This window comes from Grus americana, chromosome 4 (assembly GCF_028858705.1).
Source record: "Grus americana isolate bGruAme1 chromosome 4, bGruAme1.mat, whole genome shotgun sequence".
In the NCBI taxonomy this organism is placed as follows: Eukaryota; Metazoa; Chordata; class Aves; order Gruiformes; family Gruidae; genus Grus; species Grus americana.
In genome coordinates, this window is record NC_072855.1 from 64,271,184 (window position 1) to 64,298,885 (window position 27,702).

The 27,702-nt window shown below is 42.2% G+C and overlaps 1 protein-coding gene across 2 annotated transcripts in view; it reads left to right on the plus strand.

Annotated features, from left to right (window-relative positions):
• The window catches only part of AFF1 (ALF transcription elongation factor 1), a 102,185-nt gene that overhangs the window by 44,896 nt on the left and 29,587 nt on the right, over positions 1 to 27,702 (plus strand). The window contains exons 1-4 of one of the 2 annotated variants that reach the window (XM_054823583.1): positions 7,542 to 7,562; positions 23,694 to 23,738; positions 26,397 to 26,483; positions 27,420 to 27,456. In XM_054823583.1, the coding sequence (XP_054679558.1) occupies positions 26,400 to 26,483; positions 27,420 to 27,456 (121 nt within the window). In that variant the 5' untranslated portion in view covers positions 7,542 to 7,562; positions 23,694 to 23,738; positions 26,397 to 26,399. Of the gene's footprint in view, positions 1 to 7,541; positions 7,563 to 23,693; positions 23,739 to 26,396; positions 26,484 to 27,419; positions 27,457 to 27,702 lie in introns of those variants that run through there. The other variant, XM_054823582.1, reaches the window with a different exon arrangement.

The following is a 27,702-nucleotide window of genomic DNA, read 5'->3' on the forward strand; positions in this document are numbered from 1 at the left end:
TTGGAGCTAATTAAGTTTTTTGTGCAAATCTTTCAAATGTAGAGGCAGCCTGTGCCTTTGCAGACAAAGCTTAGCTGCTTCGATAGCAACTTAAGGAAAGCAAAATTCAGTGAAGGGAGCAGACCGCAGAAAAAGATTTATTTAAAAAAAGAAAAAAAAAGGTAGTTTGGGAATGGAAACAGCATTTCTCGACTGTCAGGTGGGCACTGCAGTTGCATCAGCATTACTGGTTTGGGATAATAAGATTGCAAGGGAGGAAATGAACTACCAGCTGCTGGGGTGGCATGTCAGGGAGGGATTGGTTGGTTGGTTTTAACTGTTTTGTTAAACTGAAGTGGTTGTTTTCAAACTTTCTGTGGATAGTAATAGTTTGTAGTAATTGTCTGACACTCCTGCTAAAAATCTGTGTGGAAACAAGAAAACTTTGTGTCACCCTTATCTTTGGTTATTGTTCATATGGGTGTCCCGTGGGGTGACTGCTGGTATGCAAAACTGTTGTCTGAACAGAGTAATATGTATTCTTGTAGAGAGAATCATTGTGGGGAAGAAACAGCAAGTGAAAATAGAACTTGGGTTCCTTGCTAGTGGGTGCACATCATGAACAGAATTCAAGGAGGTTGTGATTAGCAGCAGAAACATTGCAAGAGGCATTTCATACTGCTAATATAATGATTGTTACTGCCCAATATTATGCCTAATAAACAAGAAAAGTTATCTGGAATGCCTGAGGAGAAGACTAAGAGCAGATGACAGCCAAACCTTCCAACAAGGCAACTTCAAAGCAAGCAGGGAGAGGTGGCAGGCGACATGCATGTTAATGAGCTCAAAACAAAACACAGCCACTGACAGCTTATCCCTGCCAGTTTCAAAAGTGAAGCCAGACATTTATCTGGGAGGAGGAGGTGACTGCGGTGGCCTCAACTGTTTCTTTGCCTGGTCTCCAGACTCCATCGTCCTGCAGCTGTAAGGTCTTTTATTGTAAGAGGTATAAAAAGGTTTTGTTTTGTTGAATTTTAGATGTAATTCTGGGGGAAAAACAAAACAAAAACCAACAAACAAAACCACAAGCCTGTGGTCTTATGAAAAATCCATGTTGGACTTGATGTTAGGCAGCACTGACAGACAATTTTCTTTTAGCCTGTGGCAATAAGCTTGTTAAAATGAAAAGCTGAGGAGTAGCTTTATTTCTGACCTGATATCTGTTTAAATGCGAGATATGTCTAAGGTTTATTTAAAAATTATTTATGAATTATTTAAGAATTTCTTTGCAGTTCAAAGTAGAAAATTCTTCTGTCCTGGACATGGCTCACTTAATCCATCGGTCCTCTGCAACCCAGACTGTGTTGGTTGGGGCATATTTTGGAGACCTTTACAGAAAACTGCACGGTTCAATGGAGCCTCGAAGCTGCAGAATCTTATCATCTGTTAAAGTAAAATGAAAAAGGCAAAAAAGGATAAACAGCTCATTGGAGACTGCAAACCACAATTCCTTTACCTCTTTCTCTCTTTTCCTCCTGCATTTGTGTTGCATTGGGTTTTCCCAGTGTTTTCTCTCCTACCCCCTTTATTGCTGTACCAAGTCAGGGGGCAGTGGGAAGGGTGCAGTATGCAAGGTGAGCGGGGTTGAACATGGTGACAACTCCTAAAGTTATTTTTCTGTAAAGTATACGTCAGCTTTTCACAATATATGGTTAGATAGCCATTCATCAGCTTTCCCATTATAAGCATCTCTAAACCACCAGGATGGAGTTTATCATTGAGGTTTATACAGTGGCATAAAATGCCTAGATCTGGGATGGCACTCACTCTTAAACACAACTCGAGTCATTTGCTTAGAAAAAACTGAGCTTTGATTCCGCCACTCTCCTTTTACTGTGCATAGTGGTTGGCACCTTGGAAGACACTAGGGGTGTTCATCCTCATCTTTGTAAGAGGATGGACTATATGTGTTTCTAGGAGGACTGGGTGTTTAAATGACTTTTTTTTTAATCACTTCACAAAACCATTTATTTTTATAGTTTCTTTCTATGTGTCTATAATGATACTTTAATACTCAGGCTTGTTGTAATAGCACTTAGTCTGATCACAACTCCATTTTATTTTTCTGACTCTGTTTTGTATAAGAAAAATTAAAAAACAAACAAAACAACCTCAACTTCACTATAAGGGCTGAAACTGAACTACATCATTCCCAGTAAATGTCCCTAATAGCTTGCATGTAAATATCCAAAGCTGTGTGGTCCAAGGCCTTTCTCGTAACCCTTAGGCTGAAATGAATTGCAGCCAGAGGAAGGTTAACTACAGGATTTTCTGCTGTTTGTTGTAATACCAATTGCCCAAAGATGTATCCTTTTACTTGAGTCTTCTCCGTGGCCCTTTTTGGCTCTCAGAAGTGAAAGCAGTTGGTACCTTTTATGCTCTTGCATTAATTTAATTTCTTTTCCCCCTCATTTGCTGTAGCAGCTGTATTGCAGGTACATCCAGGGGCACTGACCCTGATCACTGCTCTTTGGGGTGGTTTCATAGACACAAGCAGTTTGGGGGTTTGGCAGAGCGCTGCTGGTTATGAGGTCAGGGTTACATACAGCTTTTGCATTTTTAAATACATAAACGGATTTTAGCTTCTTGTTTTCTCTCACTTGATGTGCATGCAGTATCTTCGGAGAAATTGAAGTCAATCCCAGTGGACGGGGGAGAATTACATGGCAGTGCTGTGTTTTGGGTTTTTTTCCTAAACCAAGCCATAGCATGCAGGTGTAATTATGTAAACAGAAAAAGCTACTTGTTGTATTTGATTTAATAGGTGAGTCCCACTGGATGCGAAAGACTTTTTTCCCTTGTGTGCCCCTCCTTTGGAAGAAGCCACACGTTTTATCCAGGCTGGAAATAAACCAGCAATAAAATGCCAAAGCAGCTCTAGTAGCTCACGCAAAACATCCTCCACCAACCTGTTTGTAGCTTTTTCAAACTCTCCACACTGTTTCTTGCACAAGTGGAAAGTGCCAAAGGGACAGATGTTGCCAATTTGAACCACACAGGGGGAAGGCAAATATTGCTAAGCAACCGTGTGCTTGAGAGAACGTTTTTCGGAGAGGAGCCAAGGGAGTTATGACTGGGAGCGCTCGCAGCTTCTCATGGCTCGGTGCGAGGGAAGAGATTAAAAGTTCTTTCCTGTCAGGGCTGACGCCGCCAGCACAAAAGACACCATAACCTATTGACACTGATTAGGGCTGACAAGGGAATGTATGAAAACAGGAAATCTCCCCTGCCATGTAGGAAGGCAGTAAGACATGTTCACGGAGGTAAGTGCACCACACAGATGTGGCTCGGCACTAAGCCGCCTCTGCCAGGGCGATGTCAGGCGTTGGCTTCAGTGGGAGGAGGTGAAACCCAGGCGGGCAGCTGAACCCCGTGAAGTCTGGGGGAGCCTTGCCTGGGTCCAGCTTTTGCATCTGGCTGGGAGCAGGCTGCTAAAGGATGGGCTGGCGGGGAGAGGGGGCTGTTTTCAGTGGGTCTTGTAATAGCAGGCTGCCTCGTGTAAATCGAGTTAACTTCTCTAGTTATTGAAGGATGAAGGAGGTTATAAAAAAGGCAGGTCTTAAAAACACCTGTGTATAGTTGTGCTTCTCCCTAGCCAAGCAGCACTTCATAGCTCAAGTGCCAGGCTGGGGGTCATTCTTCTGGTGGTCTTGAATGCCACTGGAGATGTTTCCTCAGAGAGTGAATTTGCCTGCTTCGAGCCTCTGAATTATTTTGGCAGTATTCCTCTGGTGTCTTGTTCAAGAGATGTATTTTCAGGAATAAAACACAGATTTGTCTTCCTACATTGGGCATCACATTAATACTCTCCTAATGCTATTTTGATCACCTTTTGGTCTTTGATCTGATTCTTTGTATTGTTTGAGTGAAGGAAAATGGTTAGCACATGCTTTATGTTTTATTTCTTACTTCATAGGATTTTTACTAGGTGCCAATGAACCACAGTGGAAGTGGCATTTTGCAGCTTAAGGATGCTCCATAGGCATAATCTGCGTCAGCACAGCGATGCACGTTATAACAAGTCTGTTGGTACTGCTCTTGCTTCTTGGGCTCTGTTGTGATTGCAATGCTTTTGCCCCGTACAGGTGCTGCAGCAAGAAGTTGCTACACTGAAGTATTGGTTAGCTCTCTGGTGTTCAGTGAGCATGAATATTAAGGGGAGGAAAGTTTTCCTGCTGTTTTGATAAAGAGTAACTTGAGAGGACAGCTGGTATAGTCCTGTAACAAATGCACAAGTGATTCCCGGTGTTCTCTTGTAGGGCATGAGATTGCCCGAGCTCAGCGAAGAAGGCAGCGTGTAACCACTGCCACCTTAGGGGCAGCGATATTGGCTAGAGCACAGCTCTAGCGTCCTTGGCAGGGATGGGCTCAGAGCAGGGGTCCAGCTCTCTGCAAGCAGCCCTGTGTGTGGGGACCTGACCTCTGCAATCTCCAGCACTGGCTGCCTCTGAAGCTAATGGGCTGGTGCTAAACCAGAGATACACCGATCCTGAATTCTAACATCTCTGACTGACGTACTGTACCGTTTGCAAAGCTTAACTATACCAATACGTTACTTACTTAAAAGACATTCAGAAAGTAGTAGTGTTCTTGCCCTGGCATACCACTCAGCATAGTCTGTTTTCTATCAGTTATGCCTCTCTTACTTGTTTCCTTGTGTGGTTATTCTGTGCTTTGAAGTTTCAGGTCTCATTTTTCATTTTCACTGATGTCTAATGATGTCACTGTCTGAATTATCTTTAATATCCCCCTACCTACCAAACTTTAGCTGCCAGTTTTTATCATCATAATGATGAGCATTTATTACTTAGACAATTAGTGCTTAATTGTTTTAAGCAGAAGAATATTTTAATTCCCAGTTGGAAAAGGTGGTATTCCTACCTTTTTGATCTCTTCAACACACTAATTTCTCTTTCTAAACTGCATCAGCAGTGTTACATTTTCTTGCCAAATTGTTCCATTGGTCAAACAGTTCATAAATGTCATTAGATATTGAGGTGCTCTTTTTGCATGCACTCAGGTGTAGCAAATAGTGCGAGACATGATCTTGGCAGTCCATCCTGCTCCGAGCAAAAGGTCTGGGTGCTTTTCCCAGAGAGGCTCTGCTGTCAGCCCAGCTGCCTTTGCATATACCCAGCCACACGGAAAACAAATGGCAGATGCCCATGGACATGACCTAGCGTTTGTTTCAGACCGGCAAGGGCTTGATGCTGGAAAGTGTCCTTGGCCCCCTCCCTTCCCTGCAGCTACCTTCATCTAATAAAAGTATTACTGCTTTCTATGAGTCCTTCTCTGGAATACTGAATTTAATCACTTTGGTCTTTCTGCCTATTCTTAAGATGGAGCTTGTCTTGAATCAAAGGAGGAAGGAACAAGTGTGATGTTTACCTTTGCTGCTAAGGAAATAGAGCTCAATAGTACTGGACTTGTGGACTAATTTTTAACCAGTTAGTCATCTTTGATATTAGTAAAAAACCAAAACTTCACCTAAACTGCCATTACAGAACCGCCAGTTTGGGTGATTTATCCAGGTGTGCACTTTCCTTTCAAGATAAATAGTAACTATTGCTATTCGATACATTGCTGTATAGCTCAGTATTTCTGACTGTGGCATAATCTATCTTGGCTGCTTTATTAAGCTGTGTTAAGTCAAATGAAAAACGTGTCTGTTAAAAATACCCAAACAACACAACTTAAATTTTTCAGATCTCTTTTCCTCTTTCACTGCTTGAATTTAGAAAGAATAGTGACAACATAGCAATACTTATTTTTCCTTTTCTTGAGAGATGTTGGGAAAATTAAGTTTCTGTATTAGCAGAATTTTGAGAGAACTTACTCCTCTTGAATCAGAGCCTAAATTCAAATATTTGTTTTAATGCACTGTTGAATTCAATAAACAAAGCACCCCTAAAGGGAGAAATTCCTAAAGTTTAGAGATCAAGCCCACAGAAATGCAGAAAATTTTGAGTGAGCACTTCCCCATGATTTTTAAGGCTAACTGCTGTATGTATTTAGTAGTAATTTTCTGTGTCTCTCGAATGAACGCATTGGCAGGATGACTGCACATTTTAAAAGTCTGTTGTAAAATAGACAATGTGTGGAATGATTCCTTATTAACACTGTGCTATATATTTCTTTTAAAGCTTGTAGAATTTTTTTTTTAACGTGGCATAAGAACACTAGTTTTTTTTAAATATGCCTTATGCATATTGCATTTTGAATAGCAGTGGCTTATGAAGAATGCTATAGGTTTTGGAAATTGGAGGGTAAATTCATGTAACAGGAGACAAAGTCATGTCAGATTTGGATCCTGCTAACCTACTCCTCCTTATACGAGGAATATTTTGATTTCTTTCATCAGCCTGTCAGCTCATTGCTGTTCAGACCAAGTTGTAATTCAGACTTGGTTAGACACCATCTGTTCGCTAAAGGTGAAAGGTGTAGTATTTTCAGCCTGAATGTTTTCACTTGAAGAAAGCATTTTACTAAAGGTGCTCTTGGCTGTCATGTTGCTTGTCTATTTGCAGTTTTGCTCTGTTAATCCTTGGCTGGATGTGCTGAAAGAATACCATCTGTGCTTTAGCGATGCAGAGGACAGGCTGACTTCCCTTGCCTCCTTGGTTTGCTGTACTGCAGAGGAGGGTCAGCTCTGTTCCTTCCCCTCTCTGCTAATACAGTGTTTGTGTTACCACAGTAATACTACACAGGTTTCCATAATGAAAGCAAGAAGTGAAGCAGTGTGGTATTTATTTTTCTGTTTGCTACTGAAGCAGTAACCCCTTGGGTATGTCCTACCCTTTCCTTAGACATTTCCTTGGAGTTCTATAGCCCACAGCCTTCTGTAGTGCGCATGTAGGGAAACGCTTGTTGTCCACCTTGCTGGAGCTCATTTGGGGACTGCACATGAAACTGTCCCGACGTAGAGACTTTGCCTGAGAGGGCATAAAGAACAAATTGCAGCACACAAAGGTGTTGAGCCCGATCCATTGTACACATGCAAATTATTAACCTGCCTGCTAGCATCCCTGAAGTATTTCAAATGGTTTGAGTATTTCGCCACTGCTTCATGGGAACTTTTGCACAAATATTGCCATCATATGAGCAGTTATGTATGAAGGAAAGTATAGGCAGTGAAACAGTAATACACAAAATCTGGAAATGAGCGTAGTGGACAAGAGCCACAAGTAATTAAGTCTTCAGTTTGCTGTCCCCGAAAGGTGCTTCAGGGAAAGATGCAGAAAGCTCTTCCTTAGGCAGAGGTTGGCTGGTGTCTTGGTAATTCTTGTAACCATCTCCCCTTGGTGGGATTTTAATTATAAGCCATTCAGATGGTATGTTAAGCAAAAAAAAGCCACTTCTTCCCTTTGTATTAGACAGACAAGGAAAGAAACAGTGAACTAACCTTCTACTGTCCTCTCAGCAACGCTTTGTTTTCTGACAGCTATGTGAGCCTGGGAGTCTGAAGGCCCGTAGCCTTCTTCATACACCTGACTTACAGGGATCGCTTCTCAAATGCCAGCCAGGTACGTAAGCTCAGCACCTCCTGCTTCACTTAGCTGCAGATAAAAATTGTATGTGATGGCTCTGCAGCACATAAGCCTGGCCGTAAAGAATCTCTGGGACTTGGGAAACACCATCTGCAGTCTTTAATGCAGAGTTTAGGGGATGATAAAAATGTCTTTTAAGGAAGCTTACATTTTGAATCATAACAGAGGCAAGTAGCTTCTACATATGGATTTTAAATATTAATTGTAGACCGGTTGTTCTAGGCACAGCACAAGCAAAGCAGGTCCTAGAAGGCTGTGTCCAGCCCTGGCCTCTGTACCTACCTGGCAAACGAGCTGAGTGTGCTGCAGGCTTGACACTGAGCGCACAAAGCTGTTTGAGAAGAATATGAAAGTGTCTGTGTGCATGTTCAGTCAAGTACTAATAATAATCTCCTAGGAGCAGGCCTTGTCAGCTGTGGGCGCTGCTTTTACAGCTGAGAGTTTAAGTTAAGCTACTTCAACAGATAGTTTTGTGTACTGGAAAGGATGACTAAGCAACTAACTGGTAGACAGGACTTGCTGTGGCTTCCAGTCTTCTATGACAAGATAGGGGAGCTGTCTAAGAGACTTATCCAATACTCATCTCGAGAAGGACAGCTTTCATCTGGTATGCATGACAATAAGAATAAGAAGGCAGCAGCACTTTGCTGCCCCAACCCCAAAATATCAAATCTAGAAATACTCTGTTTGCATTTACGTCAGTTGTAAAACAATGGTGAAAGTGTCTTTACAAGCAAAAGGATATCCTCCTATTTTTTTTTCCCACGGGTTAAATTCATTGGTTTAGAAGCATTTAAAAATATTTCTTAAATTTCCATTAAGGTTTAGAAATAGCACCTAGGCTCCTTCTCAGTTAAGAACTTTCTCTCTCTCCTTAAAGAAAGCAAAACTCCTGTCCTCTCAGCATAGGTGTTTTCTTCTTTTTTTTTTTTTTTTTTCCTTTGGGAATACTATCCTTGGACCCACTAACAAGCATCCCTTTATTCACTTCCCTCTCGCTTGCCTTCCCTGTTGATGGACCAGTGCTGGTGGCTGATGCCTTCCAGCTCTCCTCCAAGTTGTGCAGCTGGTCCCAGGCAGCGGCACAGAGCTGTGCCGGGTGCTGGCCTGGGATGGGTGATGCTGCTCCAGCCTGCCTCCTCCATTCCTTTGTTTTCCAAATTTTTATTTGCAGTGGTGGCAATGCAGAGAGGTGGCATGGGGTACTGCCCTTCAAAACAGACAGACAAATAAAAGGTGTCTGTTCAGAAAAGCAGTCCTGTTAAGTATTAAAACGGTGCAAGAGCCTGCATCTCCAGGTCTTGGTTACTGAGTCATTAAGGGGAAGTGCACCAAGTGTCACCACTGCCATCATAAATCTAACTCGGCTCATTTTCCAGGGGGAAAGTGGTGTTTGGAAAGGAACAAACCTTCTGAGATGGCAGCAGTTAATTATCTGAGGTGATTGCCAGAACCGCAGGACACCTCTCACCACTACAATACCTGATTTCCTTGATGGTCTTAACAAATGTAGTTACTGTTTTCTTACCTTTTTTGTCAAACTGAAATGAAGATCAGGATTTACCGTCTAATAATTTCTCAAGCTCACATTAGGGGATTTGGAAATGAAGTATACTAACTGTAATAAAATAATGCCTACTACATTACTGTTTCCATGGAAGGGAAACCAAAGTTATGTTTGACATCAGAAGTCAGCCAGCGTGAAGACTGTAGTTCCTGTGTAATTCAAAGCTACTTCCCATATGAATAGCCAGTGTTTTGTGACACTGGCACTGAGCATCCATAAGATACACAGTAGTGGTCAAGAAATGGGATGGGAAAGAGTGGAAGTTTGGTGAGCATGTGTAGGTTTCCAAGTGTTGATAGGTTTTTTTGGTTAAAGCAGTTGATTTGAGAACCTAAGTGCATCCTTTGTACTTTGTACTTACTTGTATTGTTAACAAGTAGCTTAATGCACAGATGTTTTTTTGCGTATTTTTTTTTAAAAAGAACCAAAAAGTAGCTATGCTGGGCTCAGATCTAAGTGAATAGAATTTATTTGCAAAATGCTATTTGCTTTTAAGACCTTAATTCCTGCTGACCTTCAGCAAAACATAGACTCTTAAATGGTTAAATCACTTTAGGAAGTAAAGCTAGAGCTTCTGAGAAACTTGAAACCTTTGGAATATATACCACATAATTTGAATTTCCTAACTTGTGCTGCATATTTATTTAATTATGGCACTTCATGGTTTTCAAATAGCTTTGGTATAGTTGATATATCACTTATGCATGTATTATAATATGTATTAGCCTTGATACAACATTCCTACTAATGATCAGGTATTAAGTTTTGCAGATAACATTGATGCAACCTAATGCATGATTTCATGCTATTTTTCTTTAGAAAAATGTTAAAAATAATGATCTTTCAACAAAGTCTGAGCTGTTTTCCCCTCCAGCCCCCAGAATAATAATATCAAAGCTGTGATTTCTCCTCCTGCCTTGCTCCTTTCCTGTGACTATTTTATATTAGCAAAAATTCATATGTAAATTTAGTTATGTCAGCAGAGTACAGATTTGTTTTTTCATCTGACAGATATTATAAACAAAAATCTCCTGTGACATGAGTTCTGTTTTAGTTCTGCTACTTGTACAGCTTTATATCAGCTGCAGTGACCAGCTTTTTTCTGGAGTAGGCAAGGAGTCAGACTACTCACAATACTGTAAAAAGTACATCTAATAGCATAAATTGCTACAAGGTGGTGTTGGAAGTGAGAAAATACCTGAAATCACGACTTGCTGCTCTTACTCAAATGCTTTTCATACGTTCAACACTTTACATTGAAAGACACCTTGTGTTTGTTCTGAAGGGAACTTGAGGACACAGACTCAGCCTGTTATGGACACAATACTTATAGATTCATGTTAAGAGGTATCAAAAATTATTTACTGGAGAGACTTTAAGGGGACAATAGGTTAAAAAGTTTTGTGGGATCAAGGGGTCAAAATTAGATTATCGAGAGGTACTATACAGATGGTAGTTAAAATGAGGAAGTGTTTTTGTGCAAAGGTTCTTTACGTAGAGCAATTTACTAGTGAAATAATCAGCCTTGGCTGGAGTTCTGGTCTACATGGCTATAAGCACGTGATGCTGCACTTAACTTTCATGTTTAGTTTGTTTGGATTTCAATTATATTATTATTAGATGAAGGCTAACGAGGGATACATGAATTGCTTTCAGCAACTCAAGATTTTTAAAGAATCCTTTATTAAAACATATCAACAGTCTGTTCCCTCAGAAGACAAAACGCTTTGCTCCTTCAGACAAAGGAAGGCAAAATAGCAAATTTTTTTTCTTATGCTATTTGAACACAAGAAGGAGGCCCATGCATTTATTTTTAGATTGAGCAAAATAATCCATCTCAGAGTTAGAAAAGCGTGTAAAATCTTTAAAGAATGTTTTATTTCCTCCAGGCACCCACGCAGGAACATGACAGTACAGCCATTGTTTACTGAGCATTTTGATGTAAAATGCTTAAATTGCCAGGATCATTCAGTGTCAGTTGAAGAAAGCAAGAGTAGAAGTTCATGGAAATGGTTTGATTTGTTTTCAAACCTGTGATGAGGGCGGTGGCAGGCCAGAGCTGCTGTCTTCTCTTGTGAGCTGGGCTGCTGGGTTGGGTAGGGGCAGAAGCAGGAGGCTGCCTGGTGGTGTGGCATTGTTTTGGTGGAATAACTTCGGCGTTGCCTTGGAAAGCGGAAGAGTGGACTCAAATGGGTTAAGTGTGCTTGTGAAACCGTCCACGGGGGACTTGGCTACATGTAAACTGCTGGTTAAACATTGGTGCCCACAGAGGACCTGAAATAGCACCCAGAGAAATTATTTTAGAAAGCTCCCATGGACTTTGAGACTGGTGGATTGGATTTGTAGCCTATGATGAAGTCTTGTGTGTCAAAAACAAGCAAGCAGCATAACCACAAATGTGAAAACAAATGCATTTATAATGTTAATTTTGAAGATTTTGTCTTCCTGGATGAGGTAGAGCCCTTCTGTACATTTCTGTGGTGCCTCAGCATTGTTTTAGTATGCATAAAGCAAAAAGTATAAGATAGTTTTTGTTTTTCATGAAATATAGAAGTGAAACTTAATGCTGTAAGCAATGGCAAGCAGACCTACTTTAGCTTTGCTTTGATTTGCTGGAATTAATCCGGTCTCGCTCCATTACGTTCAAGAGCTAAGTCGGTGAGAGGAGAGACGTAGGATGTGTTGCTTATCCTTCATTGCTAAACCCACCCAGCTGGCTACCTGAAACAAGAACAAAACTCCAAGTGCATCCCCAAACATATATTTTTTTACAGCTGCTGCCCGGTGTGCAGTGCCTTGTTAGTACTGCACTAGAGCCAAGTTTCTTCTCTTTCCAGAAAGATAGTCTGATAACAAGGTTTTTATAAAATTGGTTTTCTATTTCAGTTTTCTTTGTGTTTCATTTCCTCTTTTTGCCCCTCTCTCTTCTACTTTCTTTGTTGTTGTGGTTGTCATGTTTTTGTTGAACTCAGGTGAGGTTTCTTCTGTACTAAAAATGATGCGTCTTCCAGTAATTTTTAACCTCCTGTGAAAATTAATCCTAGTCTTAGGCAACCTGCTGAGAAAATTGCCTTCCCTTCTCACGGGTTTGTTGCTCTCTGACAGCAGCTTCCTGAATTTCCTAGAACAGCTCAAGCTGCTGTTAGGACTCTGCTGCCAAATAGTATCTGTACATTATTTTACAGTAGTAACAAAACCCCAGGCAATATTCCACATAACAAAATGGCCTTTAAAATCTGTAGCTATAATTTATGAAGCCAATCATTAAGGACATATTTTGCTCTCTACAATTTGAGACTTTAAATAAATTATATATCGACAAAGATTTCAGGACTAGATAATAAAAGTCCCTTTATTGCAAGTTTTTGAAAAAAATGTTTTTGAGCTTAATACAAAAAATAGCACCAAGGAAAACCTAAATGTATGCAAGTATTCCTACACTGAAGTCAGGGAAAGGATGGACTCATCTTTAAAATACAGCTTGTTTTGAAGTCTTTGCACACTCTTTTATCTGATTTGTTATTGACTTAATCCAAAGCTCTTAGGCAACAGTGCAAAAACTTACTCATCTCAGTAAGTTTTAGCTCAAATTCCATAATTTTTTTTTAAAAATGCTAATACTGTTTTTGCATGAACTTTAAAAAAAAAAAAAAAACCACAAACCCCCCTACAATTCCTGAACCTGAAAGAAATCAGAAGAAAATCTTGTATTAACTACCTGCCTGCACCTCTCTCTTATTTGATGCAATTTTGCTACTTTCGTTTGCCCTTCATCAGTGTCGCTGTTTCCCCTGTGTAGTCAGTTCTCATGTGGTTTGTCAGGGTCTTTTTTACTGCAGCTATGATAGTGATGTTTTCCCTTCATATATTCTTGCAAAACCATGCGTGTTTACAAATGCAGGTGACGTATCTGAACCATTTTGACTTTTAAGTATGCATTTTTTTGGGTTAACCACGTGCCCTTTGAATCAGCTTGTGCTGCTCCTGAATCCCCGCAGCGTTGCAGATGGTGCAGGAATGCGGTAGAGAAACTCCTCTGCTATCCCAAGCGTTGGCTGTGCCTTCCCTGCAGACAGCTTTGCTGCCTGCTCGGCAGAGCTGCTTGCTGCGCAGCCAGGATGCTGCTGCTCTGAGCTGCGGTTGGCGAAGCCCTGCGGAGTGCCCGGGGCTTGTTCTGTACTGTTCCCAGCGCTGTGGGCTCTGCAGCCCCACAGCGCTGTGAAGAGGAGCCAGCTGGCTTAAAAATTTCTGCTTCTTGTGTGTGCGCTCTTTACTGATCCTGATCCTCCACCAGTGATGGTGGTGCAAGATTTGCTTTTGGCTTCAGGTTGCTCTCTCAAGCCAAGGAACCCACCTGTGGGCAGGGAAAGTTGGCATGGTAGCAGACAATAGCTGTTTGGTTTCTCCCTTGGTAGGTGAAATCAGGTTCACCAAAGTGGTCGGTGGTGCCAGATCTGAACAAGTTGCATTATATTAGAAGGGGTGGATGCTGATAAAACCTGTGGGTTGGAAATGAAAATGTGGTTTTATGCCCCAGAGAGCTGTTGAGGTTAATAAGTTTCACCAGCACCTCCTGCACTTCAGAACCAAGTCATCACTTTCTTTTGTTTCCAATCTGTTTTGCTACAAGCAATTAAAAAAAACCCTGATCGGTAGTTCGGAGTAGAGGCAAAAACAGTGCCTTGGACTAGGTTAGTGCATGCAAGAAAACGGAGCGTCATGACACAATTGTAGCTATTTGCATGCTTTCTAGGGAAAAGGAAATTTGCTGGTAGCAAAACATACGTTGATTGCATGGGATGTTTTTTCTTTATGTCTTTTCTTAAAAACTAAAATACCCAGTTCATAACATTTTTTAAATTATTATCTTCAAGTTATGCAAGTATCAGGTGCAATATAAGAGGCACTTCAGATTTGTAAAATGCGAAGAATTGTAACACTTCTCCCACTGCAGCTCATGGGACTTTTACCACTGTAGGAGCAGGGTTAAGCTGTGAACTGTGTGCTTCCGGAGATAATTTTGGCTGTAGGTGGTTGGCCCTGAATCCAAAGGGGTTAGCAAATATTGGAAGCTGTGTAAAATTAAGACCTTTGCTCCCTCCAGGTGCACTGAGCATTTGTGGGAATGCACTCTCCTTCTTCCTTAGCTGCACCACTTCTGGTATTCATCAGGTGCTGTGGCCAGGTGATCAAAGGAGGTGAATCAACAGAAAGGGAATGATTGCCAGGTTAAGTCCTGGACTGTCTCTGTGCAGGCTCAGGCCAGCGCCAGGGAAGGGTGGCAGAGGGGTGCACATGGCCACGGACCATGCAGTCACTTGTCCTGGCAGCCACTGAGGGCTGCATTGCCTTCCCTGTGCTATCAAACCTAACCTTTGAGCCTCAGAGCTGTTTCTGCTTCAAAATTACCTTCACTGCTTCTTGCCTTCTCCTCCCTGGCTCCCACTTGAGGCAAAAAGCTCAAAAGCAGAGTCCTGTTTTCAGTGACTCTGCTGGTGGCTGACTCTGCCTGCCTGAGACTTGTGGGGTTGATTTTTTGCCTCAAGGGCTACTGTTTTAGGTGGGATTACTTTATAGCACTCCCTTTTGTGTCTTCTAGCTGAGATTCATTACTGCTGAAACAGATATTGTTTACTGTAAGATTCATGCTTAATGCTGGCTGAAATCATACAAGACAAGAATCAAAATGTAAAGCTCACAGGCAATGTTAGCATTGTTATTGAATTAGTCTTGGTTTGCATTTCTGTTGTCCCCCCTTGCCACCACTTTTTTTTTTTCTTAGCATATCTTAACAATTGTTATTCATGGTAAGAAAATTTTGTCCAATTGAGTGGATACTATTTGAAGTATTCTTAAACAACCTATCTATCTGCAAAATAAACCTTTAGCTGGCTGAGTTGGAAAAACTTTGCCCTCTTAAGAAAGGGTTCCCCATGCATCAGACACTTTTGGGAATCAGTAAGTGTGTGAAAGAAAGGGATCTGTTGAACAAGTGCACTGTGTCTGCAGCAAAATATAAACATCTTTTAAAAACATGCTTAATGACCACCCATGCTGATAGTTTGCTCGCAGGATGGTGCCTGTCTGACTAGAAATTATTTTAATCACAAATCACAACATATTCACATAGTCTTTATATTTATTCTGATAAAAGCTCTCCTGAATAGGTAACTAGGAATTGTTGCTTCAGGTTTCCCTGAAAGCAACTTTGTCACTGCATCCCCTAAAAAAAGGTGGATGGAGGAAGCCAGGTTTCAGATCATTGTGCCTGTCTTTGTATCATAAATGTATTTTAATCCTTTTTTGTAATATGGAACATTTAAACATCCTTGGCAGAGAATCTGCTTGGTGTCTGGTGTTCCTCAAGATAGCGTGCAAAAACCTTTATGAATTCTTGTGTTTATCTGTTTGTTTTGATCAACAAGGTAATTCAAGCTTCAAATTTTGGCAACCTTTTTCAATACCTGCAGAACGTTATTGCATCCATAATCAAGATTAGTAGAGGCTTGGTTAAAAACCATATTGTGTTTCTTGTTGGCTCGGTCATTTTGAAAACGTGCTCTGTGTGTGCGTGTGCACATGCATCTTGCATTTATCTGTAATATGGAGAGGACGGATTTTTAACTACACAAAAATGCAAGTGGAAAGTTGCTTTGAAGAGTGAGTTAGTGTGCTGTGCTATTCCTAGCATGACTTGTATGTGAGTAGGAGAGTCCATCTGAGATCTCCTCCTGCTCTGAGCTGGTTAAGCATATACGGGTGAAGTGAGAACAGGATGGTAGGTTTTGGTCTGATTTTGTCCTGCCTGTTGTTTTCAAACTAATCCTTCACACATACGCAGTTTTGTGATCTTCATTGTATTCAAGTGGCAAAAATTCTGTGCAGTTGACATGAAAAAATAAATTTAAAACTAAATATTTGAACTGGTGACCTTCTCTGCTTATAGTTGCAGTGGCAAAGCTCTGATGATGCAACAAAGGAATCTGACAACACAATGAAGAGCACGGAACTCGTGACTGGCTTTTAGTCTGAAATCAGGCAAAGAGCAGTAGCTGGCATACTTGAGGTACACACACACACATTGGAAATCCATTTCGATTAGGAGGAGATGCCAGGCAGCATATGAAGCGCTCACATGCTGTAGCTGTTCTTCACCTGTGCAGCCTAGGTATCTACAGGCACCAGTTTCACCCGAGATGGAGGAGACGAAGCAGCATAAGCCTTGTTTGTGCACAGAAGGTCAGAGGTGCACCTGTAAATGTTCTGTGACAGCAGAGGTATGCAAATAAGCAGAAATAAGCAGTTAGGTGGAAATTACTGAGATGAGAAGGAACAGAAAGGTCTGCAACACCTTAATGCTTGCCTGAAAGGCAGCCCGTATCTGTTCCAGTTAATATCTGCTTCCAGACCTCCTGTCCTCATCTTTATGCAATCTATACACTGTTACTGCCGCTGGCTTTGTTTGAGCCCACGCATCTCAGTGGTGTCACTTGGTGACTTCTGAAATAACGCGTGGCCAGCTCTCTCTTGGAGACAATTTTTTTGACAGCCTGCTTGAAACTATTCTGGCACAGCCTCCTGACGAGGCAAGCTATTTAAAAACCAGGGATAAAGCTTCAGCCCCCTACTTCCACGTGTGAGCGCCACATGGTCCTTCAGCTCCGTTTGGCACCTGTGACAGAGTAGGATAAAAATATGTGCTGTAATTTTTAATGGAATACCTTTTAAAAAAGAAACAACCTTAGAAGCTCTTCAGCCCTGTCGTCTTTACCAAAAAAAGCACTGCTTATTCCTTGTATTATCTATGGCAAAACCTTAATTTTAAAAAAGGTGCCCAGTTTTTTTAGTTTCCCAGCTTTGGCCAGTGTTGATTGTGTTGTGCCAGAGATGAGAAAGCCAGGCTTTTGCAAGGATCCTTTCAATGTCTCTCTCGTTTTCCCCTTCCCCCTCTAGCCATCTTGCTGTGGTGGAGGAGCAGGCTGCTGGTCCCTCCTGCTGTGACAGTCTAGAGGGTGTAACTGTGTCAGAAGGAAAAGAGTGCAGTGCTGGGAGGGTTGATGCTGTACCTTTCTTGTGTTACTCCCTGGTTGGGGCACCACACCGCTTCTGTTTGATGGTTAGATGTCTGGCCCCCATGCTATCAAGGCCAGTGGGGCATCTCATTTGTGTACCAGGTGGTTCCTCAAACAGTTGTCTGGTTTGGGGTGATTCTTATTATCTCGATTTCCTCGTTCATCTCTCCTTTGTGTGTCTAACAGAGCTGTGCAAGGCTTGGGGCATGAGCAGAGCTTTGTGCTTATGGAAGTGTGTGGTTTTCTGGAATTGCTCGTGAAGAGAGGACTTGGAGGTATTTCTGAGAGTTTTGTCACACAGTTGCTATGCAGCTTGAATTGAGTGCCTGCACAGATTTTAAATCGTTTTCTAATTTAAGAGCTCCCTCTCTTCTTTTGTGGGTATGTGCACCTGTGCATTTTTGCAAGTCTGTTGTAGTAAAGGCAGGCTAGTTCCTCATAACTTCTAGGGCTTCTTATGTTTGTGTAGGTGCTTGAAATTGTATTGGCCCCAATCCTGAAGTCCCTTTCAGCTCAGGCTTGAAGTAGTACTAAAAATCCTTCAGTGGCTGGTTTTTTTTTTTTTTTTATTTTTAATGGGCAAGGGTAAATCCTGTCACATAGTCAAATCAGCAGATCTTGTGCTACCCTAGTAAGTATGGGCCGGGGATCACACAAAATCTTTCACAGCCAAATTTTTAATAGATGCTTTAACTGTTAATTTTGCTTCTTTTCACCACCTTTAGCATAAGGAAAGCTACTTTTCATGTGATTGAATGCATTATGGTACAGGAGACAAAAATTTAACTTCCTCAGGGGAAGCATGATGCTGTAGAGCAAAGCAAAATACTCTTTATCTGGTCAGCTGCAGTAGGTTATCATGTAGACGGTAATTCCTGCAGGTCTCTAGCCTTTGAGTTGTTTATGCTCTGATAAAGTGAAAGCATTAATGTCTTTATTACTCTGGTAAAGAAACTGCATTAAAATTTTTCACCAAAGCATGTGATATTTATCTATATTTTTGCTTTCTGTAACCATACATTGGCTTTCTGGATATGTTATTATGTTGTGCTGTGTGCATGTGTAAGTGAGCAGAAAGGGACTCACTGGAACCTGTAGGAATTCATCAACTAATCTCTCTGAAATAACTTCTTCAAACGCATTTTCCCAGAAAGAAAACATATATAGCAGTGCTGTCTGAAATGACTCTGAATTGCGTGTCCATCCCCACATCATTATGTGGGCGATGCACTTGATATATTGGAGGTTTCCAAAGTGGTGTACCTACAGTAGATGCTAAATGAAAGCGCATAACTAATTTGTCAAAAAAACCCGAATCAAAACAAGACCCTTAAAATCCCCTGAAAACATATGGCACCTCTTTTTTTCGTTTATGTAAACTTTCACAGATATCTGCACAGGGATTTCTTGGCTGAGGTCACTAGTAGTGAGGAAAAAGGAAGTGGGAGATTTTGTGTAACTACCAAGGGGAGAGAGTGGATGTGGGATTTAGGTCATGCTGGTTTGAGCTATTATGTTGCAGTTATGTTGAACCAAAAGGTTTCAGTGAACTCCTCTTCAGACAACTTCAGCTATACTTAAAAGTACTTCAGGCATATTGCTTTGTAGCACAGTCTTTTGTTAACCTGGAGATGGTACGGCTTTACAAACTATTATGTGGCCTTCATCAGCCAGTTGTGCAGGTTGGTGAATTGAGAAAATGTATATATTGCAAAAATTATAAAAAAGAGAGAATGCAGCAGTGTCTCACCATTTTATTAGCACGTTGCTTGTTCTTTAGTAATTGAGAGAGGTTTACAAGCCATATTAATAGTAGTCTCTGCATTTTTCTGTAGTCAAAATGTATTTAATGGCTATGGCTTTGGCTTTATGTTTATCCAGCTTTTTGCTCCAAAAACCTTACAACCAAACTTATACTTGACGTTGTGAAATGTCTGTTATGCCGATTAAGTCTGTGAATCCTTATCAGAGAGATACTTGATTTTGTCTTAATGACCTTTTTAAACCTTTCTGTTTGCTTTTTAAGCTTACAAGTAAGGAAGTCATCTGTTAAATTAGCTTTGCAAAACTTATTATGGAAATTCATCAGTCCAGATTCTGCTCCCATCACATGTTATCATATGAGTATAATTTTAAATTTGTACCTTAAATTATCAGTCACGTAACAGGCATGAACCACATTACACAGTCTGTGTCTAGCTGTTCCCTGGGATTTTTGTGGATAAGCACTGCAAGTTACAAAGGTGGCAGTTCTTTCTGCCTGCTCTGTTAAAGTAGTTTTCTGTCTTTCTGAACAAGATCTCTTTCCAAGTTACATCCATTTATTTAACCTTTCCAGAGTCTGTGGGCCTGCATCAGTAGAGGAACTGGGCTGGAGTCTTGGGTCAGATGCGAGTACCCGCCTGCAGCTGGACGTGTGCGTCTGGCTCTGGCAATGCCTTCTGCTAGGGGAGATGGTAAATGGAAAAGCATGCTGCCCTGCAGACCTTGTTGGAGGCTGTGAGATCACTGGGAGTTGGGCCTTCGCTTGAGCAAAACCAGACTTTCTGGAACATAAATTAGTATTATTGCTGAGGGGGGTGGCTGTTATTGAAGCGCAGCATCAGTTAGGATGGGAGTGTTGGCATTAATAAACAAAACCAAAACAAAACCCCAGTGAACCCAACGGTTCTGCATGTCCCATGATTGCGCTTGACCTCTGCCATCAAAACGTTTTGTGACTGGCACTCAGAGGTCTCTGCGTCATTCCCAAACTGACAGTGAGCATGAATATTGCACGAGGAAATCCTAGCTGGAAATTGTGCAGATGTCAGTGTCAGCCAGCAAATATGCACAGGGCTTAAATCGAGTTGTCTGCGGGGGTACGTTACAGTGTTCCCTGTAAAGGCTGTAAAACTGCTAGCGGGGATAGACAGCAACAATATTTGATCTTCTACACCCACAGTCCTCAGTGGAGCTGATCTCATTTCAGTGATTTCTTTGGCTTTATGACTTTTTAACTCTTCTTCAAGCAACATTGTATTTCTCCTTTTCCCTAAACTCTTCACTTAAAACTGGCAAGGACAGCCCTTGCTGCTGGGTGGTAATTGTGGTTTTATGGTAGTTTACAGGCTGAAAGACAGCCAAGATGTGACTTGAAGCAGGGGGGGAAGAGCAAAAAATTGCTCAGCGTGCCAAAAAGCCCAGCTCCTTCAGGCACTGGATGCGTAGCTTTCTAAAAGAAGAGAAGTCCTCAGACACTGCAGCTGGGATGGAGTGAAAGGGTGCATGCTTGCCTTCTCCAGGGCCAGCAGGTTTGGGGCACAGGGACTGCAACAGGCTGTGGACTCGCTGTAGAAATGACAGTTACAGCCCTACCTGAGAGACAGGAGGGTTCCCTGATGTAGTTAAATGGCTCTGACCAGTTTTGTTGTGGTTTTGGCACTGAAAACAAATTTTCTGTGTGTGTCCTGAACAGTCTGTGATTCTAATCTCTAGAGCAAACGTTTCACGATGTATTTGATACGGGTGTCGCAAGTCTGTTTGTGGGTAGCGGTTCTGTTTGCCCATTGACATTTTACTGCTGGTGAAAGTGGTGTTCAGTTTTTCAGTATTAGGGTGCAGCAGGATAGCAGAACAGAGATTAAAGATGCCTGAAAACCCATGCTTTTCAAGGAGAGTCTCCAGCAGGGGGATGGGCTTCCTAGCGTGTCCTAACTTAGTGGCTCTGGGACTAAACTGCTAGCCAAGGACGAAAGCAATCCTGAGCATCCCTGATACCTTCTGTTCTGTATCTCCAGAGCTGTATGTAATTTGGAGGCACGTACTTAAACCTTGTGTCTTAAAAAAACCAAAAATAGATGTCCTTGTGCTGTTGATGCAGACTTTGCAGTACTTGTTCAGTGTCGTGTGTTTACTTTCCTTTAAATTTAGTGCCACGAAGAAGAAAGTGGTTTCTGCTAAGCCACCGGACCTGTGAAGAACAGCAGACAGTTACTGAACAGTGTCCTTCAGGGTTATGATAAATCCTCCTGACATCTGCACTATAAATACTCATTTTATGTAAAGCTGTATCAATTTCAAAGCCTCTTCAGGCTTATCTGAAAGAACTTCAGAAAGGGGTATAAGCTGTTTGGCAAGGATAAGAGAGGTCCAAACTGGCTGTTGCAGATAATCTCCGATTCTCAGGTTAATTAATTCGACTTTTGTCATCAGTTATCACCTCATAAAACTTAAGTTTCTGGAATGGGAGAAGCAAACTGATTCTGAATTGTTGCAATTGATCCATTGTAAAGAGACTTTTTGAATACTTTGTCCAGGCAGGATCTTGATTCCTTATCTGTTTTGTGGGAAGGGTTTTTACTGTGGTGCTCTCATGGGATATCTCAGGAGCTTTCTGAAGCAATCTGCTAGTTGAACACTGCTTTTCTGTACAGTAAGGTGCAAGTTTCTGTGCCTGCTGTTCACCACTTATTGAGAAATAAACTAGGTGGTTGAGCTACCAGGTTAAGCTTGCTGGGAAGAAAAAAGAGGAAAAGAGGGATTGCTTTTTGGCACCTTGAGCTATGAAGCATCCCAATCTCTTGCCACGTGGTAGATGTTCCCTGCTGTTTGCTGTCCTTCCCCTCCTCCTGCCTGCTGTGGGGTGCTTCTGCAAGCCTTGCTAGATCCCAGCCCCTTGCTTTCATTCGTGTGACTCATCTGGCCATGCCTCAGTTTCCATTTGTCTCGGGGTGAGTAAGGTCAGAAGCAGCTATCCATGCGTGATTTTTCTGAAGAAAAGTCAAATCTTTGTCAAATGAGCACTGCCTCGATGAGACCCTTATGTAGGCACAGACAAATGAGGTTGCAGGGAAAAGGGATTCTTCATCTCCTCTTCTCCCTCCAATGTAAATAGTGCAGCATATGGGAAACAGATGAGTGACCTTTCTGTGCGAGTGCTAAGAATGATGCTTTTTTACTTTATTAAAGTGTTTGCTTGCTTTGTTGTTTACCTTGTTCTGGGGAAGATCCTTCTGATTAGGCACTGTAGCTCACTGCCCTTTAACATGAGGAATGTCTTCCTTGCCTTTCCCTTTCAGCAGTTACGCTGATCACTGGACATTTCTATTGAATGTCTCGTTTATAGGCAAGAAGCTGGTCTTGGATGCACTTTGCTTGTTATAACTACTCAGCTCTTTGGTTGTTTTTCATTTCAGTTTCCTTTCATGATATCAGTTATGAAAGGATGGGTAAATAACAGGTACTTTCAAAACACATCCTTGCTAGTAGATGAGAAGTTACTGGTGCTGCTGGTGGCACTGAAAGGAGGGCACTGATGCTGCATCCTCTCCCACTGCACACAGCCCGGGCCTGGGGCAGGCAGGCTATGTCAGGTGGCATCGCCACTCACCCTGGCTGTGCAGTTACCCTCATCCCCGTGTGCCTGGAGAGCAGGAGGCATTCGCTGTGCTTGTCCCAGCCCCTGCCTTGCCCAGCAGTGCCCACGCTGCCAATGCATGATGTCACGTGTGTGCAGGGGGGCTCCTGCCAGGAGCCGCTAAGTGGTTGTGCTGATACATTAAAGCAGATTTATGTGTTTGCACAAGCTGCAATGTCTGCTGTTTGTTATATAACTGGCAAATATTAGCACTGCTTTTGCTTTGTACTCTTCCCCAGAGCTTCGTCGTGCCTGGGCTTGTGAGCCTGGTTGAAGGCAGCTGCAGGCACTGTTGCAGCTGTTTCCTAGTCCCCTTCAGGTGGCGTTGGTGGAGTGCCAGGGCACCACCAGGGAGCTGGCCTCCCTTCAGAGGTCCTCACCACGCTTCCACTGGGGAGCCCCAGCCCCTGCCTGGTGGTCACGTGGTGGTCACTGCCTGGGCTCCAGCAAAACGGGTGGGGGAGGTACAGGGACAGTCCCTGGATCCAGATCCAGGCTTTTCCAGAAATCCCCATGTTGCTCCTACCCTGCGGAATGTTCAAGGTTTTATTCTGAACTGCACAAGTTACAATTCTATTGCTTTTCTATTTTTTAATGGCAGTTGATGTTCCTATGAGTCCAAGAGCTGGCATTCGAGGGCCTGGTGCATGATTCCTCCGCTTAAAACCCCCTCTACTTTGCCTTCTCCAAGCTTAGGGCTTTATACTGGCCTCTTTTTCTGTTGTGCGCACATGGGTGCGTAGAAGAACACAAGTCATGAAACAAGGGGAATCCTGTCAGGGGAACAAGCACCATTGTTTAATAAGCTTTGTTTCACTTTTCTTCGTTCTCATCTTTCTTAGAATATGTCTTCCACTAAAGACTTGTAAACAGCAGGCTTTGTGGAAGTGCATTATTAACTGTCCCTCTGATGGGCCTTTTAATTCTTGCAAGCATTTTATTCTTAATGGACTTCCATGAAATTTATAGAACCATTGGTAAGCAAATGTTTGATCAGCGCATCTGTTTGTCTTATGTCAGTTGGTTAAAAATGAAACAAACTCATGCTGCTTCCCTCTTTCTTGTTGTAGCAAGCCTTCCCCAGTGACGTCCACTCCATTGAAGACATTTTGAAGGTAGGTGCTCTTAAATAATATATCTCTGTGTTTGCTTATATTTTGCACACATTAGTCTGTGTGGGAAAAAATATTGCTCTGCTTCTGTTCTCTCAGTGGGTGTTGCAATCACTAAAAGTGTGTTTTGGAGTATGCTGTGGAGAAGTAAAGGTAAGAGTTAGCCTCAGATACAGCTGGAGTTGTAAGACCAGTCTTTCAGTATTTAAGTGTAATACAGCCTGGTGTAGTGCAAGAGCAAAACTGACAAGTCATCTGAAACAGCCTGTCAAGGCAGGGAGTTGCCATTACTGAGCACACTTCCTCCAAAGGTGCGGAACGTGCTGCCTCCTGTCCATGCTGCCAGCCCCAGCAGCGTGGCCCTGAACGGGAGCATGCACCTGTGTCCTTCCCACCCACCTGCCCGTGGCACTGCTGCCAGGCTGCTTCTCCTCTGCTGTAATTCTAGTCTGTTCTTGCAGAGCTAAGCCAGCTCTAATGTAAAACTGTAACCTTGTGTCAGAGCTGGCTCTGTGAGCAGTGGACAGGGTCCCAGTAGCTGGGTCTCAGTATGTGTCACCCATTCACTGTGCACAGTGTGAAAATGCACTGTGATCTGCCAGCCAGTCATGCTGATACTGAGAAGACAGTTCCTTGATGTCAAATACTATTCTGAGACACTGAAGTCCTCATGGAGGTGTTTGGTTTCTGTGATTCACTTCCCTCACTGTTGCTTTAGGTTGCAAAATCCTGATGCCTTTATTGCTCTCAAAATCTGTTGTTGGAGCAGCGTTTTAGCTGAAAAGTAGTTGTGCACAGGTGCTCACTAGCTGCTGTGTGCTGGTTGGTGGTGCAGCACAAGTACTCAGCCTGGAAGTACTGCATCCTTTAGTGTTTCATGAGACATCCTGGTTTTTTGCCTCTTAGCAATGCATAGCACTATTTTTGTAGTAACCACAGGGATACGTGTACAAATACACAAAGAGGTGTAGTACAGTATATTGAGGAGTTTTATTCAGCTATTGATAGATCGCACAGCTAGTGAGTGAAGTGAGCAACGAACTCAATAGTGGGGAGGAGAGAAAGGAGAAGGCAAGGGTGGTAATAACGTGATCAGTTACCCAGATTAGTTGTAGGCTGCTTCTAGTTCTTGCACAGAAACCCACATAGATTGCACTGATCCCTGCTTATAGAGCCAAAGGTAGCAATGTGGTTTCATTCCCTTTAAATCTTTGCATTTCATGTTATTCCTAATACATAAGGAAACTAGGGACACTTCTGAACTTTCATATTTGTGCCTTGATGAAAAAATGGCACTTGAAAATTACGACACAGTAGAGATTTTCACACCTCAGTCTATTTGGTGCTACAAGTACAAAAATGTACTTTGCACTGACACATTCCTCATTAATTTCTTTTAAGCCCCTGAGCAAACTGCATGTGGTGCATGCTCATCTTGAGATGTGTTCAACATCACCATAATTCCTAACTTTCTGAGCTAAGCGCAGGTATTGTGTTACTCTGCATTGTGCTTTCTTTGGGAAATTGGCATGGAACAGTTGTGATGACAGCCGCTCTGGATGGGGATGGTGGGTGCACACCTTGAATACAGAGGTGATGTTGGGCTTGGGGGGAAATTCTGAGATTACTATTGCTGGAAAGACAGAGAGGGTGGCAGGCCATATGAGTTCACTTCTTGGAGCAACTGTTATGCTCTTCAGGATTTAAAACTTGAGGATCAGGAGGCAAGAAAAGTCTGTCTTGTGTGACTTCAACAAGGTGGTTATGAATTCCTGAGCCCCAACTTCCCCAAAGGCCTCATCTAGATTAGCCCCCATTAAAGTATTTTGGCTTATGTTCAAGACAAAGATCCTTGTCTGTGCTAGGCTTTTCATGTGTGTTTGTTGCAGTGCAAGTCAAAGCTTTAGCACATTCATCTGGGGCCAGCTGTGGTGCCAGAAGAGGCAGGTTGGAGGTTGATCTTGCCTGCTGAGCCCTGCCCCATGGCTGTGATGTTTGTCTTCTGCTTTCACTTGGACCTTGGCTAAGCCCAAGAAGCTGGTACCTGGTAGTGATAGTGGGTGAGAGGGGTAACAAGGCAGAAGGATTCCTGAAGACATAGCACATCAGGCGGTCTCTTTCTTTGGTTTGAAACCATGTCCCAGAGCTCTGCATCAAACATGTCTTGATCGGTCAGAGCAAAAGCCAATGTTTCAGGCAGAATAGCATGGGGAACGGCTGGCAGTCAGAGCTCTCTGGCTGACCTCCTCGAGTTACGAAAGCCTTTTGGAGTGTTGTTGCTGTAAGGGGATATAAGAACTTCCGTAATGGGAAAGTCCTGTGCTTTGAAAAACCCCAGAACTACTCATATATGGGGTTTATTTACTTTTCCCTTTATTAACTGCCATAGCTGTAAGGCTGAGGCCTAATCCTGCAAACACAGTAAGTACTTAACTCTCTACAAGCTTGACTGAGATTGCTGTAACTTGGTGAATGTAAGTGTGCTTGCAGAAATGGAGCAAGTCCTCACCGTGGTCTGGCTGCTGCACTACTGTCTCTCGGGTTTACGATCAGGTCAACAAGGACTTTTTTGGTAGATCCATGTGAATCCCTTAAGCGTAAAACTTGACCTGCGTGTATCAGCAACAATACTGTAAGCTGCTTCTCTCAATCTCTTTCCAGGAAATGACCCACTCATGGCCACCTCCCCTGACAGCTATTCACACGCCTAGTACTGCAGAACCTTCCAAATTTCCGTTCCCAACAAAGGTAAAACACACTCTTTTTGCTAGGGCTTTTGATAAATTAGAAGAGAGCTTTCCGGCTCTTGCATGTGTTTTCATCTGATTTTTTTTGTCCCCCTTTCATAGATAAAGGCTGTTAGGACAGATTATCTTTAGAAGAAGTCAGATAAATTAAAGCACAATGGATCTCGAGTTGTGTAACAGCTGCTTGCAACGCATCATTTTACTGAGAATTAGATCAGATTGTGCTTCTCAGTAATTGTTTTTGAGTGGGCTATATGGTAGCATAATTATCTTTCCTCTTTTTTATCTTTTAAGCAAACTTTGTATTTTTAGAGTTGTAAGATATTTGGGGCAGAGGGGAGGATGAATGAATAATGTTTCAATGAACATGGGCTTCAAATGTGACTGCTTTTCAGAAACTGTTGTAGCACAAAAAAAAATTTCTTTATTGTCAACAAAAATATTTGCTGTGTTAAACAGAAGTGTTTGGAGCTCTTATAATTTTTTTTTTTATATTTCTTCAAAAATGCACATACCACTAATGTGTGAGCAACACATTTTTGGTGGCAGTAGCACATATTATTTTTGTCCATGCTAGGCTATGTCAGGCCAGCTTAGACTATTGAACACTCCAGAGTCATACTTTGACAAGTTAGTCAAAGTATTTATTTCATTAAGTAACATGTGGCAAACAAATCATTGATATTATATTATTCACGATGAGAGTGTTGAGGCACTGGAACAAGTTGCTGTGGATGCCCCCTCCCTGGAAGTCTTCAAGGCCAGGCTGGATGGGGCTTTGGGTAGCCTGGTCTAGTGGAGGGTGTCCCTGCCCGTGACAGCGGGGCTGGAACTAGATGATCTTTAAGGTCCCTTCCAACCCAAACCATTCTGTGATTCTATTAAGAGAGAGCTTACTTATTTTATTCTCAATTTGCACTTTATCCTTTCTTTCTAGGAATCGCAGCATGTAGGATCTGTAGCACAGAATCAGAGTAAGTAGAAATTCAAAGAAAACAACACTGTTGTGTGTGTATTCACAGATAGTTTTGTGTTGTGTGTGTTATATGTTGGGGAGAACATAAAATGCTTACATTTATTAAGGAGCACGATTTCCTGTGCTTTGTTGAAACAGTGATGAAATTAGAAAATGCATAAGAGATTGTATACATTCATTACCTGGAAATTAAGGCAGCAGTTCAGCAGAGAACAAACAGTATTTCATTAGAAAACCCCATTTG